At 43.2% G+C, this 17,670-nt stretch overlaps 1 protein-coding gene across 1 annotated transcript in view; it reads right to left on the reverse strand.

Moving 5' to 3' along the window:
* The window catches only part of LOC126284727 (chondroitin sulfate N-acetylgalactosaminyltransferase 1), a 492,417-nt gene that overhangs the window by 54,420 nt on the left and 420,327 nt on the right, over positions 1 to 17,670 (reverse strand). The window contains exons 6-7 of the mRNA XM_049983864.1: positions 11,995 to 12,314; positions 699 to 1,047 (exon numbers count right to left, since the gene is read on the reverse strand). Of these exons, the coding sequence (XP_049839821.1) occupies positions 699 to 1,047; positions 11,995 to 12,314 (669 nt within the window). The remainder of the gene's footprint in view (positions 1 to 698; positions 1,048 to 11,994; positions 12,315 to 17,670) is intronic.

The following is a 17,670-nucleotide window of genomic DNA, read 5'->3' on the forward strand; positions in this document are numbered from 1 at the left end:
GCAGCGCGGTTCCGGACTGAAGCGCCTACAACCGTTCAGCCACAGTGGCCGGCAATGTTGTGTAGACTATAATGGAATCTACTGGCAAAATTACTTGCTTGAAATTTAGAGAACGCTTAAACTACTTCAGTGTAAGTTTCATAAAATCCTTTAAGTCGATTTTTCTCTAGTAATTGAATTTTTTAGTTCTGTCACTGTTGTTGCTGGGGTACAATATGGGAAACAATGGTAAGATGAAGGGACAACCTGATTGGTCCGTGTTAAAACATCAGCGAATAACTTCCGGCTTGAAAAATGCTATTTATTTGCCTGAGTTGTCCTAATATCTGTACAGTTGGGGCTCGCATTACAGGTTCAGCCAAAGGACTTCTGGCTACTGTACACGGCCCTGTTGTGTGCGTGTGCCAGTGAATGTCGTAGTGTTCTGCAGCGAACTACAGGCTGCTTTAATGCTGTCTCACGGGCTAAGGCAAAGGCGCACCGGCTAGGCGCAGCTAGGCAGCCGTATTGCGAGTGTTTCGCGCATGCACCCCCGCCCTCGTGCACCCGGCCAGTGCAGTACAGGTGTGTAGAGCGCGGCCTGTCCGCCTGACAGCCTGTGCCGCAGCTGTTTGCCCACCCGTGTTTACCTGTGCCCTCGGCTGCCCTGAGCTGGGCGCTCGGGCTGGAACGGCCTGCGGTACTCAGCTACTGCCCACCTTCTTCCCCGGGCGGGCGTTCCAGCGGCAGCGGTCGAGGAACCTGGCGCTGAAGACGACGTCGACGTCGCACATGAAGAGCAGCGCGTCGCGGCGCCCGGGGGCGGCTCGCTCGGCCGCCACGCGCAGGCCGCGGCCGCGGGAGAAGGACTCGTTGAGCGCCAGCAGCCGCAGCGGCTCCTCGCCGTGCTGGGGGCGGCGGTGCGGGGGCGGCGGCGGCGCGCCGGTGCCGCCGGAGGCGGAGGCGGAGGGCGAGCGCGCCGCCAGCGACAGCGAGAGCGCGCGGGACATGGCGGCGCGCGCCTCCGCCAGGCCCTCCTCCCCGAAGTACACCACCGTCAGCTGCACCCTGCACACCACGCGGGTTACTTCACTTCTACTCAAAGTAAGAGCTGCGCACAATAAGCAAACTCGAAACTGGACAGTTGCAGAGGTCACACCAATCTTTGAGAAAGGTAGTCGGAGTAATCCACTAAATGACAGGCCCTTATCATTAACGTCGATATGAAACAAGATTTTGGAACATATATTGTGTACGAACTTGATGAATTACCTCGAAGAAAACGGTCTATTGGCACACATTCAACATTGATATAGAAAACATTGTTCTTGTGAAACACAACTAGCTCTTTACTCGCGTGAATTGTTCAGTATGATTGACTTACTGAAAGCCCTGCGTGCGTCGCCATCAGCTGCTGTTTGCATACATGTACACAGGTCACTTCAGGCAAGGCGTCTCCATGTCAACTGCACCTCAACCATTGTGTCAGCTCCACTGAAGACAATACGCATTAAAGGCTACTGGACTGTATCTCTCCGAAGTATACCACTTTTATTGGAAACGTACAAGGTGGGCAACCTACATTCTCGGTTTACTTGTCGCGTCATCTCAAGGGTAAAATCTCGAACTGTCCACAGAATTTTCCATCGTCTTCGACAGAAGTAATACCCTGTCATTCCTGCTGTTGCGATGACCATTTATAACCTATAGTCGGCTTGTCATTGGGCCGAACGTATCATTATATGGTTTTGCAATGCACTTGTGTCTGCACAGGTGGTGTGAGCGATCTTGTAGGAACATCAGTTCAGCGCACTTCTCCGTGTCGTCCAGCCATGGGATTTGGATCCCTCCCACTAAGAAGATAATAGGTACTGTCCCGGTTAAATAAAGCACGACAGACGCTGTACTAACTATATCTAATGCACATTGTCCATGTAACTGCCATCTATTTTTACCTGTAACTCAGCCATCTCTTCATTGCGAGTGGATTAATTCTAGCAGGGCAACCCTTCAAAGAGCTAATATTAGCAGTACAGCTGCAAAGCTAACGGGGAATGATCGACTGGTATTGAAGTAAAGACCGGCGTCATCTTATGGAGCGGCACGCACTGTCGGCAACGTCTCGTTCAAGAAGGAACTATTTCTGTCTTGAATAGATCAGAGTAGTCGTTTGATTACCACTTCCCCCCATGATATATCTCTTCTGCATTATTCGATCTCAATTCTTCCAGAGCTATTTTAACTTCGATCTGTTATACTGTATCCCCTACGTCTTTCTTATCGATTCCAACTTCTTCTTCCGTGACATCAAATATATCTTCCCCCTCATGGGGGTATTGAATGCCCTCTTTTCTGCTATCCACTCTCTCATCCGCGTTAAACAATGGAATTCGTATTGCACTCTTAATGTTGCCACACTTGCTTTTAGTTTCACGGAAGTTTGTTTTGTCTTTACTGTATGCTGAGACAATCCTCCCTACGATCATGGCTTTTTCGATTTATTCACGTCGTTCCTGCAACCATTTCGCCTTGGGTGTCCTGAACTTCCTATTTATTTCATCCCAAAGGAATTTAAGACAAGTAGAAAGATAGCTGAAAAAAAAAGAATGAAGCGAAACTCAGTCAGCAGAGCATCGAGAGAAGCGTTCAGTGAATTTAAAAGTAAATTTTGTCAACCTATCTGATTAAAAACCCTGAGAGGTTCTGGTGTTATGTAAAATCAGTTAACGGTTCGAAATTATCTATCCAGTCACCTCGTGACCGTAATGGTACCGAAATGGGAAATGACAGAGAGAAGGCCAAAATACTGAATTCCGTCTTCCGAGATGGGTAATACGGTCCCTGAGACTTTCGAAAAGGCCAATATCAAGATAACTGATAGCAGAACAGAAAAACAACTACAATCACTTTGTAGTGGGAAAGCATCAGGACCAGATGAGGTACCTGTAAGATTATACATAGGTTATCCGAAAGAAATTGTTCCCATCCTAGCAACTGGAGCAACGGGGCATACCTAGCGACGAGAAAAAATCGCAAGTCATTCCAGTTTGTAAGAAGGGTCGTGCGACAGATGCAGATAATTGTAGGCCTATATCGTTCACGTCAACACGCTGCAGATTTGTGGAACATGTTTTCTGCTTATGCATTAAGATGTTTTTGAACTAAGAAAATCTTGTCTGTAAAAATCAACATGAATTCTTCAAACAGAGTTGTTGTGAAATTTCAACTGTCTCTTGTCCTCCATGAGATCTATAGTGCTGTAGACATCGGCGCTCAGGTTGATGCAGTGTTCTTCGATTTCAAGAGGGCATTTGACACTGATGCTCGGTTAAAAAAGAAAAATGAAAAAAAAGCTTATCTAATATTGGACCAGATTTTCGACTGAATTCAAGATTTTCCGGCAGATAGACCTCAACACTTCCCTCTTAATGGAACAAAATCGACAGATTTGAAGGTAATTTCGGAACTACTCAGGGAAGTATGATAGGACCATTACTATTTACAGTGTATATAAATGATATAGCAGGATACGTCGTAACATCTGTAATACTGTTCACAGACGATGTGGTTGTCTATAGGAAGGTAGGAGAGCCAAAATATAGTAACACTTTGCAGAAGAACCTACGGATGACTGATGAACGTTGCAGTGAGTGGCAGATGATCCTGAATGTAAGTAAATGTAACATATTGCACATACATGGAAAACAAATCTACTATCGTACAACTACGTAATTAATGAAAAATTGCTGTACAATTAGAATATTGTTGAAAAATTGATGTAAACAGTAACCACTGTAAATATCTGTGAGTGACTATCCAGAGCGACCAAGTCCTTGGAAAATAAGGAGACGTACTGAGATTCATTGGAAGCATCTCCAGGAAATTAATCGATCTAGTAAAGAAGTGGCCTACAAGGTGCTTGTGCGACCAATTCTTGAGAATTGTTCATCAGTTTGGGACTGAAGAAAGACGCAAAGAAGATCCAACTTCAGTACACTCTTCTGACAATATTGATTACTCCGGAATATTCTCTTAAACATCAGTCAACCCTTCAGCATTACTAAGTTGTTATCTGTCTATATCTGCTTATGGATATGCCTAATGTTCCAATATCTGATTTCGAAATCTCGGTCTGACGATGATGTTGTATAGCTTGCATCTTTCAGTATCTCCAGACCTTTCCTATTATACCTCTTCCCTCGTGATTCTTGAAGGGAGTATTCGCTGTTACGATCTGACATTTGTTGAACTCAGTTAGTCTTTCTTCTCTCTCATTCCTACTGTCAAGCCCATATTCTCTCGTAACCCTTCCTTCTATTCCTTCCCCAACAATGTCGTTCCAAACCCTCATCTCCCTGTACATACTGAATTACGTGTTCAACAACAGCATATACTTTCTCTATCTCTTCATCTTCTGCTTGCGATATCGGTATGTATACCTGAACTATCGTTGTCGGCGTTGGATTGCTGTCGAATATGACGAGATTCAGAAGGATGTAGGTTGCAGCAGGTACTGGGAGATGATGAAGCTTGCACAGGATAGAGTAGCATGGAGAGCTGCATCAAACTAGTCTCTGGACTGAAGACAACAACAACAACAACAACAACAACAACAACATAATGAGATCAAGTGTTCTCAGTAGCCCACTCTCTGTCCTACTTACCTATTCATAACAAATACTACTCCAGTTATATCATTTTACGATGCTGCTGAAATAACTATGTCCGTCTGACCAGAAATCCTTGTCTTCTTTCGATTTCACTTCAGTGATCCTCACTGTACCTAGATTGAACCTTTGCAGTTCCTCTTCCAGATTTTTTAGCTTTATTACTACGTACAAGCTTCTGACATTCCACACCCCGACTCGTAGAACGTTATCCTTTCGTTGGTTATTCACTCTTTTTCTCATGGTCAGCTCCCCCTTGGCAGTCCTTTCCCGGACATGCGAACGGGGGACTATTCCAGAATCTTTTGACAATGAAGAGATCATCATGACACTTTTTCGACTACAGGCCACATGTATTGTGGATACACATTATGTGTCTTTAATGCAGCGATTTCCATTCCCTTCTGCGTTCTCATGCCATTGATCATTGCTGATTCTTCCGCCTTTAGGGGCAGTTTCCCACTCCAACAGCAAGAGAGTCCCATGAACCTCCCCCTGTGACAAGGCCATTGGCAGAACGAGGACGACTTCTTATGCCATAAGCCTTCGGCCGCCATTACTGATTATTTTCATTCTAACTTTGAGTTGTGGCGAGGTTTGAATCCGGGAAGCAGGACGTTTTGATAACTAGTCAAAGACGGTACGTATAAAACTCATAGATTTACATCCGAAACAAGTGTCTCGAAAGAATGGCTTTACGTTACACTGACAAAGGTATTGCTCTCCAAGAAACAAAAACGCGATAATGTTGAACAATCACGTGACGATGCACCATTGTGTTTCTTCCATTCTGCTTTACTACATGTAGCAATACAGAAAGGGTCCCGAGAATAAGATGAGTAACTCCTGTTTTATGACCACCTAAAGAAGGAATGCGTGAGGTCTCGTCAATCTCGGTTCCAGGGTCTCTATAATAATTTATTGGCATCACGTCCCTGGGATTTATAAGATGCCCTACGAGTCAGGCAGCAACGACGCTTACATCGTTCAGTCCGCCTGTATTGTAACCCGTCGCTATGCAGGAAACCACAGGGGCATTAAAAAAAATAAGAATTTGAGAAATCAGCAGTTACTGAGCACCACGTCACAAATAAAAACAGAATAATATTTGGTGAAGCTGAGATCATGTCTGATGTTTCTACGCACTGGGTATCTGTTATTAAATAAGCAGCTGAAATTATAATGTCTGAGAAGAGCTTCAGTCGTGATAGAGTCTATAATCTTACTAATGCCTGAAAGCGAGTTCTCGATGCTGAGAAGATACGGACAAATGTGCTTAATTGTTTTCGTTCCAGTGAGAACAATAGCACCACCAACCCAGATATGAAAGCAGTCTCTGACAACATGAAGTGATCACGCACGCCGACCAATCACAAGCCATCTGTGGACTATAAAGGGTCACCACAACAGCAAAGACGACACTGAGTTGTTCAGGGCGTGGAGGATTTCTTTGAAATCTCATTTTACCCAGATTTGGGGTGACAAGTAAAGCGAGCATATTTTTTACAAAGATGTCACAAAAAAGCTGTGTCATATTTTCAAAGCAATGTTGACATTTTCAAGACGCATGACTGCTTTCGTTTTGTGAATTCACATATCCGGGTAGGCTGAACCAAGCTTCCCTTAAGGAAATGAGAACCTGAGGATCCAAATGTCCCGATACCTATTTATTTTCAAATCATTTGTGTGCCTTTTCATTCATGATGGTATGCCTGCTTTTATAGCTAAATAACTGTTTCGGATAACATAGACTGTTTTTGTATTTGTGTTATATTTCTGTCTGTTCTAGGTCATTTCGATTTCCTTACTTTTATACATTTATACATTTATCTTCTTAGGTTCTATTTCTAATGAACATATCTCGTTCGTGAGATAAACTGTAGTACACTAATTTCTGTTTTATATAATTTTTGAAGAATGAGTCTTGCAATTCAGATGTCATGTTTTATCCGTTTTACATATGGCAACACTAATTCCTCACCAAACTGGGTAGGTTATGTCACTTTATTTAAGTACTGAGATAAAGTTTTTTGTGTGAAATATCGCCAATGTAAGATCTTGTCAGTTATAGCAATTTCCTGTTTGCTATTTCTTTTCAGATCTGAAGGGGGTGCATTTTTTCAACAGAAGCTAGTTGTTATTTAGTTACGACCTAGACAGTTAAAAGCTTTAAAATAGACTTAAAATTTATATATAAAATTATAAATTGACATCACTTCTCTCGATCCTGACGATGACAGGTAGTAATTATTGAAACACGTCTGTCATTGGTAATGACACACTGTGTAATGCAATCTTATTCATTTTATTGGCTGACGTACTTAATGCTCTTTTAAATTTTATTTAATAAATGTCAACATACATTAATAGTTAGTTATTAGCCCGTCAGAGGATTATCTTTTGTAGACAGGACCCTCCTCTCTTACATTCAAGACTGATGTGATTTTCGTAGTAGTGGACATCTGTAGTGTGGAATGACATCTTTTTGTTTTACTTTATATTACTTTTGACGTATTATGTGTAACTCCTCTTTGAAATTTTAAACTTGTCTCGTAGATTTTAAAATGACCTGTGAAGTTCGAAACACATAATTTAGTATTCCAGGCGACATAACACTGCAGGGGTTATATGGCAGACGGAGCAGTAGCGTGAGCCTTAATTGTACCTCATAACATTTAGTTGTTTCATGTTTCCCCTCACTAAAACCATTTATAAAGAGAAGGAGGAATGCTGCAGGTTTTGTCGTTGCTCTCAGTTCCGTAAGGTGGGGACGAATGTCGACACTACCGGGGGTTTTGATATTAATGCTGGCTTGTGGAAGAATTTGTGGCAACTTTGTCTACGGCAGGTGTCCCACATCTCTGGCAAGGATTTATGGCAGCTTTGTAGAAGGAAGAAATGTGAATGTAACAAATGAGAGTATAATAGTGATAAACTATAGTGATGAGCCAAAACGTTAGAACGACCGGCACAGTAGCAGATTGGTCCACCTGTGGAATGTAATGGAGCAGAGATTCTGCATGGAATTGGACAAGTCCTTGGTAGGTTTCTGGAGGTCAGTGTTGACAGACCTGTACCCACAGGTAGCGGAACTCCAGTAAATTATGGGCCGTCTGTTTGCTGTTTGTGGGCTCGCAGCTGGCGTCCTGTAGCGTCGCAGGCGTGTTCCATCATGTTCAAATTAGGTGAATGTAATGGCCAAGATATCAACGAGAGTTCACTATTATATTCTCTGACAATTGTATCACGATGTACCCGTGTGACACGGACATTTATCCTGATGGAAGATGCCATTTTCGTCGCGGAAGGTATCAAGAAAGGAGGAATGTAAGTGGTCCGCAATAATGTTCACGTTGTTAACAAATGTCATGGTGCCATCGATTACTAACACAGGTCCGAATGAAAACCACGTGAATGGCTGGCGTCTGTGGTGCGAGGCAAGTTCTGAACAGACTCTTGCGTGTGTCATGGGATATCCAACCAGACGGCGCATTTACAGGGCTATTCAAAAACATGGAATGGATTTCAAAACATTTATTCCCTACAAAGAACAAAAGACAGAGACACAATTCCAAAGTTACTGGAAAGGTAAAAGGTGAAACTTTTACACGCTCAATGTGAGCACCATGTGTTACACGAGAAATATCAAAACAGTGGCTCATTCCCTGAGACACACGAAGCAGCTGGTCTCATTCAGATAACGTTGGCCGTGCTTAGAGAAGATGAACTTCATCGCCATTGACCTCCAGGACTCCTGACCTCACCCCTTGTTACTTTTATCTGTCGGGTCACGTAAAGGACCGCGTTTTTATCCCCCCTATGTCTGATACTCTTGAATGTCCGTGAGATCGCAATCGCATTGTTTAAAATGTGAATTTGGTAACGACGGACCATCTGCATTGTGCGTGACAGGAAGTGAGCCTTCATTTTGATATTTGTCCTGATGAATCCTTCTAGGGTTATCAGCCGAGTGGTGGAGTCGTCTTGTCGCAACGTTGCAATGAGTTTCGTACCCCCCAGAAGATGATTGGTACGTGTCTCAATGAAACGTTGCGACCAGACGACGCCACCACTCGGCTGAGAACCTGGGAAGAATTGATCAGTGGAAAACTCCGGGAGAGACTGCAATCGCAGATATTTGTCGTGTAACACATGGTGGTCACATTGAACGCATAAAAATTTGAACCCTCTGTCCAGGAGCGTTGGAATTGTGTTCTTGTCTTTTGTATTTTTTAAGCAATAAATATTTGAAATCTGTTCCTCCTTTCTCAAGAGCCCTGTACATTGATCCACGGCCTTATTTTGGTGATTCAGTGCCCATTGCAATCGATATTGACGATGTAATTGTGTCAACATGGGAAAATGCAGTGGTCGTCTGGTGCAGAGCCCCACATTCAACAATGTGCAATGAACAGAGTCCCTGCAGCAGAATTATTATCTCTTGTTAGATCTGCCACAGATCACGGCAGAGCAGGCAGGCTTGAAGCCTTCACGTTCTACATCTACATTCATACTCCGCAAGCCACCCAACGGTGTGTGGTGGAGGGCAGTTTACGTGCCACTGTCATAACCGCCCTTTCCTGTTCTAGTCGCGTATGGTTCGCGGGAAGAACGACTGCAGGAAAGCCTCCGTACGGTCTCGAATCTTTCTCTAATTTTACATTCGTGATCTCCTCGGGAGGTATAAGTAGGGGGAAGGAATATATTCCATACCTCATCCAGAAACGCACCTTCTCGAAACCTGGACAGCAAGCTACACCGCGATGCAGAGCGCCTCTCTTGCAGAGTCTACCACTTGAGTTTGCTAAACATCTCCGTAACGCTATCAAGCTTACCAAATAACACTGTGACGAAACGCGCCGCTCTTCTTTGGATCTTCCCTATCTCGTCCGTTAACAGGACCTGGAACGGGTCCCACACTGATGAGCAATACTCAAGTGTAGGTCGAACGAGTGTTTTGTAAGCCACCTCTGTTGTTGATGGACTACATTTTGTAAGGACTCTCCCAATGAATCTCAACCTGGCACCGGCCTTGCCAACAATTAATTTTATATGGTCATTCCACTTCAAATCGTTCTGTGCCGAGATATTTTACAGAAGTGTTTATTCCGCTATCATATAATCATACAATAAAGGATCCTTCTTTCTATGTATTCGCAATACATTACATTTGTCTATGTTAAGGGTCAGTTGCCACTCCATGCACCAAGTGCCTCTCCGCTGCAGATCTTCCTACATTTCGCTGCAATTTTCTAATGCTGCAACTTCTCTGTATACTATAGCATCATCCGCGAAAAGCCGCATGGATCTTCCGATACTATTTACTAGTGTCATTTATATATATTGTGAAAAGCAATGGTCCCATAACACTTCCCTGTGGTACGCCAGAGGTTACTTTAACGTCTTTAGACGTCTCTCCATTGCGAACAACCTGCTGTGTTCTGTTTGCTAAAAACTCTTCAATCCAGGCACACAGATGGTCTGATATTACATAGGCTCTGACTTTTTTTATCAGGCGACAGTACGGAACTGCGATAAGGCTTGGCGCCGTACATCTAGTCAGTCGTGGTTTCACTTTAACCAATTTCGATGGACACTCATCACAGTAGCACGACGATTATTGCCAGGCGCGTTCTCGAAGTCGCTAATGTCAGCGCGGTTCCCCATTTACCGCCAGTATTATCGGTAGAACGATTCTCCATTGGTCTCTGCTACGCTTACACGCTTTCTAACATTCTGCGTGGTGTCTCCCTACCACTTTCGCGCAAAGACGCTCTGAGCGTGTTTTTTAGGGAATTGACTAGTTTGAACCTGGGACCTGGTAAGGAGACGCCAGACCACACATGACACGTAGAGTTCAAAAGAGTTCAGTGACACTGGCGATGATATAACCAAATACTTAATGATTTCAGCGTCAGCTCCACTACACTCCCTGTTAAGAATCTTAATACTAACTAAATTTAGTGGAAGGAGTTCAAGGCTTTCGTATTTTTGGTTAGCTGGTAAAATAACGTCGGAAAAGCAGCTAAGTTTACCATTGGAAATTTTATTCTACTTCCAAAACATTGTTCATAAATTGCACTATTGATGAAAGGAAATATTTTAATACAGGATGATTAAAATCAACTGCGTTCAACAAAGACGTCAACGAATATTACCTGAATGGGTTTTCAAGTTCTACAATGTATCGAAGGATGACCTATGCTCTATCACATCTATAATCTAGGTTTAAGTTAAGTTTCATAAAAGAGAAAACTATCAAAATGGTCTACAGTGACCCTCAATTATCTTTAATTACGTATCTAACTTGTCGTAAATTACAATGACTGATGTGGCTTCTCAATAATTATATAACAGCAAAATCATCGCGTTTCAGATTTTTACTTGTAGTTGCAAATGTGAACACCATGAGCTCTAATTGACGATCGACGCTAGTATTACGTAAAAAGGGGATGTAACAGATGAGACTTCTGCAGTTCTGAGTGAAGCGTTATGCGCTGTTATGCGGCATCGCGTGCGTTCATTACCATGACGGTGTTTAGGCAGTGTCAGGGGGCGGCGGGCGGCGCAGCTCCACACGTCGCCGTCTCGGAAGCAACTCTCTCCTAACTTCTCCTTACTACAATTTACCGAAGTTGGTTTAAAAAATGCTATCTGGCTGTGTTTTCAACTGACCAATCAGGGTCTCAATGTTAACCTTAAGGTTCGCCTACAAAATTCTGTCTATCCAATGAGAAACGTTATATTTTTCGTGGTGGGGCAATGTTTTTAACGTTTGCAACGTAACAGAGACTCGAAAAAGTCTCACGCTAAAACTTGCAGCTGGTGTGGCCCTTTTAGTGTTATCGTAAGATCTATACTGTTCTTCTGGAGAGCTCTATCTTTTAACATAGGCTGTTGGGTGGTCCTAGCGGTTAGCTGGCGACGTGGGTGTCCTTCCCTCATCGTAGGGCCTTCAGCTTAACATGGATCTGCTCTCGGCTTCTGTTCTCGTTTCTCCCTTCAGAACTGCGTCTGTCTCTCGGTGGGAAGGTATGACATGTATTTAGGCGTTCTTGTGTTAGTCTGTGGTATTCCATTTGCTCACTCGTCGATCGTATTACTTTGGTTAATTTAGAGTCAGGATTTATTGGGAGCTATGTGACATACTTGCCGGATTTGCTATCATGTCAGGGTTTTCATGGAAGGTGTTGCATTTGCCTGACACCTTACAGCTTTCCATACGACCCCTCAACGAGACCAGGTGGCACCGAATCTTGCGCTGGGCTGTCGTCATAATGTTTTGGCTCGTCAGTGTGCACCCCCGTACGCTTGTCGCAGCGGAGTGAGGAGGCCGGGCGCGGCTTACCTGCGGTCGTTGCGGAGCGCGATGCGGACGAACTTGTCGATGAAGGCGCGGAAGGCGGCGGTGCGGCCGGCCAGCGGCAGCAGCACGTGCACCAGCGGCTTGTCGCGGCCCGCCGCCGGCACCGGCTCCACGGCGAGCGCCTGCAGGGGCGCGAACGGCCGCGCCAGCGACACGCGGGCCGCGCCCGGCCGCCCCGCGCGGAAGTACAGCTCGTACTGCGTGCCCGTGGTCGGCTCCGTGCGGTACACGCCCTCCGAGAAGTCCTCCAGCGAGTAGTGCCGGCCGGCGCCCGAGCTGCTGCTGTTGAGCGTCTCCAGCGCCTGCGGGATAGGCAGCCCAAATGGCACTACAGCGCCGCGGGACGCCGGCACCAAGGCGAGCACCTTTCTCACTCAACAGGCTAGCTCAGTTGTTTGCTTACGTTCTATAGGTCGGGTCTGCTGCAGGAGCGTGTCGAGCCTGAGAGACTAGGTTACGAGCATGCATTGCTCAACACTTTCATAAGTTTTCATACAAGGTAAGCTTTCGCGGCCGGTATTGTCTTCACTTAAAACTTCCGGGCTGATAGGCCGTGGTCGAAGTATGAAACTCTCTCCCTCAGTCGGAGACGAAACGTCAGGAGAGAGTTTCATACTTCGACCACGGATTATCAGCCCGGAAGTTTTAAGTGAAGACTTTTATAAGTATCTACATTTCCCGTTATTTAATCGTTACTGTTTCACAAAATCGGATTTCTGTTATCAGTCATTTGCACACAGAATTTGGCAAGCTGCAAGGGGATTATGTCAACTCACTCACTTTGATTTTCTCCGCACTTACGTGATTTAAAGATCTTCGCGTGGATATCATTTCCGAAACCAGGACGACTCAGTTAAGTGCGTTTTCCTTTGAAGACTGCAATATTTTTCGGGACTGTTAAACACAAAACATTTTAATTCCTTAACACTGCTACCAGTAGCCGAATTGTATCGTCAAAAGTTTTTTAATTGTGATATTACTCACTGCTTGAAATCACCCTAGCAGTTCTTTTTATTGTTATTTAAATTCCATGTCCATTGACAAATGAAATGTTAATTGACTGCTTCTGAATCATATTTTTAATGAATAATCTTCAATTTTTAACTGCTAATCGCACGAAAATTCTTATATTTACAGTAAATTAAAATATAATAGAAACATGTGAAACATCAAAAAGAAGATAAAAACACAGTTTTTAATCCATGCAGACTGAACAGTATTATCGTACTATATAAGTTAGTATTATCGATGTATGTAATTCTTTTTTTCGCGGAACAGTAAGGCATTTCACATCTCTGAATTACAGATTAATTTATTTTCATACGATCAGGAATTAAAAATAAAAGACGTTATGTTTATGAAAATTCTGATTCAATATTCGTTAATTAACATTTGAAACAAAATGAAAGGAAAACAAGACTCTACCAACGAGAACTGAACTGGAAACTTTACAGCTACCAGCCCTATATGCTACACATTCAAAAGCCGGAAGTAATGTCAATAACCGAGAAATGTTAACAGCGCTCTGGAATACCTTAATCCTGAAAGGTATTTTATCGATTTGTTTCTGCTGTCGACTAATAGATTTGATTACAGACACAGATGTGAACGGGACTTTGCACATACTTTTCAGACTTATTTGTGCACATGAATCAACTAAAAACAGCCACAGTGGCTGGAATCAGCTGATCGTGTACGATGTATGTACTTATACCAAAAGAACGCAGTCGAACAAAGGGAAAACGAAGTAACTTTACAGTATTGAGCAAGCAGTTGGCCCCAGTTTGAAGAAATTATGGTAAAATTTTGTTTTGTGCTGCGTAGTAGCTATTTTGCTGTCTCACAAAACAGTGTTTAATTTGGGCAATCAAATTTTAAATGCTGGATTTATTTCCTTTCACGAGACATTTTACACAGGTTTCTTATTTTTTAGTATCTGACATTCATAAAATATTGCAGTACTTTATGTCGTAGACAATTATCTTAATGATGGCTGATTTATGGAATGGCGTAGTAGTTGGGAAAATAACGAAAAACATGCGGCATAAATGACAGGTACAACTGGGCTGTAAATGCAAGAGTCTTAGAGCTGAGTTTGTAGCTTTTGCAGTACTGTCCGGAGACACAATAACGGTTAGAAGAAACCTCAATATCTTGAGAAGACTTTTGTAAGATACAAGTCCTGAAGGATCTTACACGAAGACTGAATTCGATTTGCTTGACTATAGATTATGGAACTTTATTTACCACTATGGTGTGGGCATGATGGTATGAGGGAGGCGCCAACAAACTGAGGGCGAGAAACTTTGAGATGCCGGAAAGAGAGGGGGGGGGGGGGGGAATTCTCTTGTTTAGCAGCTAGCACTGCTCACCACGTGAAGTCGGATAGAAAACTATGCGAGTTTCCTGGTTTTTTTTTTTTTTTTTTTTTTTTTTTTTTTTTTTTTTTTTGGGTCATCAGTCTACTGACTGGTTTGATGCGGCCCGCCACGAATTCCTCCCCTGTGCTAACCTCTTCATCTCAGAGTAGCACTTGCAACCTACGTCATCAATTATTGGCTTGACGTATTCCAATATCTGTCTTCCTCCACAGTTTTTGCCCTCTTCAGCTCCCTCTAGTACCATGGAAGTCATTCCCTCATGTCAGATGTCCTATCATCCTGTCCCTTCTCCTTATCTGTGTTTTCCACATATTCCTTTCCTCTCCGAGTCTGCGTAGAACCTCCTCATTCCTTACCTTATCAGGCCACCTAATTTTCAACATTCGTCTATAGCACCACATCTCAAATGCTTCGATTCTCTTCTGTTCCAGTTTTCCCACAGTCCATGTTTCACTACCATACCATGCTGTACTCCAGACGTACATCCTCAGAAATTTGTTCCTCAAATTAAGGCCGGTATTTGATATTAGTCGACTACTCTTGGCCAGAAATGCCTTTTTTGCCATAGCGAGTCTGCTTTTGATGTCCTCCTTGCTCCGTCCGTCATTGGTTATTTTACTGCCTAGGTAGCAGAATTCCTTAACTTCATTGACTTTGTGACCATCAATCCTGATGTTAAGTTTCTCGCTGTTCTCATTTCTACTACTTCTCATTACCTTCGTCATTCTCCGATTTACTCTCAAACCATACTGTGCACTCATTAGACTGTTCATTCCGTTCAGCAGATCATTTAATTCTACTTCACTTTCACTCAGCATAGCAATCTCATCAGCGAATCGTATCATTGATATCCTTTCACCTTGTATTTTAATTCCACTCCTGAACCTTTCTTTTATTTCCATCACTGCTTCCTCTATGTACAGATTGAAGAGGGCGAAAGGCTACAGCCTTGTCTTACTCCCTTCTTAATACGAGCACTTCGTTCTTGATCGTCCACTCTTATTATTCCCTCTTGGTTGTTGTACATATTGTATATGACCCGTCTCTCCCTATAGCTTACCCCTACTTTTTTCAGTATCTCGAACAGCTTGCACCATTTTATATTGTCGAACGCTTTTTCCAGATCGACAAATCCTATGAACGTGTCTTGATTTTTCTTTAGCCTTGCTTCCATTATTAGCCGTAACGTCAGAATTGCCTCTCTCGTGCCTTTACTTTTCCTAAAGCCATACTGATCGTCACCCAGCGCATTCTCAATTTTCTTTTCCATTCTTCTGTATATTATTCTTGTAAGCAGCTTCGATGCATGAGCTGTTAAGCTGATTGTGCGATAATTCTCGCACTTGTCAGCTCTTGCCGTCTTCGGAATTGTGTGGATGATGCTTTTCCGAAAGTCAGATGGTATGTCACCAGACTCATATATTCTACACACCAACGTGAATAGTCGTTTTGTTGCCACTTCCCCTAATGATTTTAGAAATTCTGATGGAATGTTATCTATCCCTTCTGCCTTATTTGACCGTAAGTCCTCCAAAGCTCTTTTAAATTCCGATTCTAATACTGGATCCCATATCTCTTCTAAATCGACTCCTGTTTCTTCTTCTATCACATCAGACAAATCTTCACCCTCATAGAGGCTTTCAATGTATTCTTTCCACCTATCTGCTCTCTCCTCTGCATTTAACAGTGGAATTCCCGTTGCACTCTTAATGTTACCACCGTTGCTTTTAATTTCACCAAAAGTTGTTTTGACTTTCCTGTATGCTGAGTCTGTCCTTCCGACAATCATCTTTTTCGATGTCTTCACATTTTTCTTGCAGCCATTTCGTCTTAGCTTCCCTGCGCTTCCTATTTATTTCATTCCTCAGCGACTTGCATTTCTGTATTCCTGATTTTCCCGGAACATGTTTGTACTTCCTCCTTTCATCAATCAACTGAAGTATTTCTTCTGTTACCCATGGTTTCTTCGCAGCTACCTTCTTTGTACCTATGTTTTCCTTCCCAACTTCTGTGATGGCCCTTTTTAGAGACGTCCATTCCTCTTCAACTGTGCTGCCTACTGCGCTATTCCTTATTGCTGCATCTATAGCGTTAGAGAACTTCAAACGTATCTCGTCATTCCTTAGAACTTCCGTATCCCACTTCTTTGCGTATTGTTTCTTCCTGACTAATGTCTTGAACTTCAGCCTACTCTTCATCACTACTATATTGTGATCTGAGTCTATATCTGCTCCTAGGTACGCCTTACAATCCAGTATCTGATTTCGGAATCTCTGTCTGACCATGATGTAATCTAATTGAAATCTTCCCGTATCTCCCGGCCTTTTCCAAGTATACCTCCTCCTCTTGTGATTCTTGAACAGGGTATTCGCTATTACTAGCTGAAACGTGTTACAGAACTCAATTAGTCTTTCTCCTCTTTCATTCCTTGTCCCAAGCCCATATTCTCCTGTAACCTTTTCTTCTACTCCTTCCCCTACAACTGCATTCCAGTCACCCATGACTATTAGATTTTCGTCCCCCTTTACATACTGCATTACCCTTTCAATATCCTCATACACTTTCTCTATCTGTTCATCTTCAGCTTGCGACGTCGGCATATATACCTGAACTATCGTTGTCGGTGTTGGTCTGCTGTCGATTCTGATTAGAACAACCCGGTCACTGAAGTGTTCACAGTAACACACCCTCTGCCCTACCTTCCTATTCATAACGAATCCTACACCTGTCATACCATTTTGTGCTGCTGTTGATATTACCCGATACTCATCTGACCAGAAATCCTTGTCTTCCTTCCACTTCATTCCACTGACCCCTACTATATCTAGATTGAGCTTTGCATTTCCCTTTTCAAATTTTCTAGTTTCCCTACCACGTTCAAGCTTCTGACATTCCACGCCCCGACTCGTAGAACATTATCCTTTCGTTGATTATTCAATCTTTTTCTCATGGTAACCTCCCCCTTGGCAGTCCCCTCCCGGAGATCCGAATGGGGGACTATTCCGAAATCTTTTGCCAATGGAGAGATCATCATGACACTTCTTCAACTACAGGCCACATGTCCTGTGGATACACATTACGTGTCTTTAATGCAGTGGTTTCCATTGCCTTCTGCATCCTCATGTCGTTGATCATTGTTGATTCCTCCCCCTGGTTATAACAGCTGTTTATTGCAGGTAAACAGAATCAGCGTCATTCTGACAGCGGCTGGAACACCGGTGAAACCAAGCGTACCGTTGCCAACATCCTGAAAAGCAGGTTAAGCGCTATGATTGCT

Source organism: Schistocerca gregaria, chromosome 1 (assembly GCF_023897955.1).
Source record: "Schistocerca gregaria isolate iqSchGreg1 chromosome 1, iqSchGreg1.2, whole genome shotgun sequence".
NCBI classification, from domain to species: domain Eukaryota; kingdom Metazoa; phylum Arthropoda; class Insecta; order Orthoptera; family Acrididae; genus Schistocerca; species Schistocerca gregaria.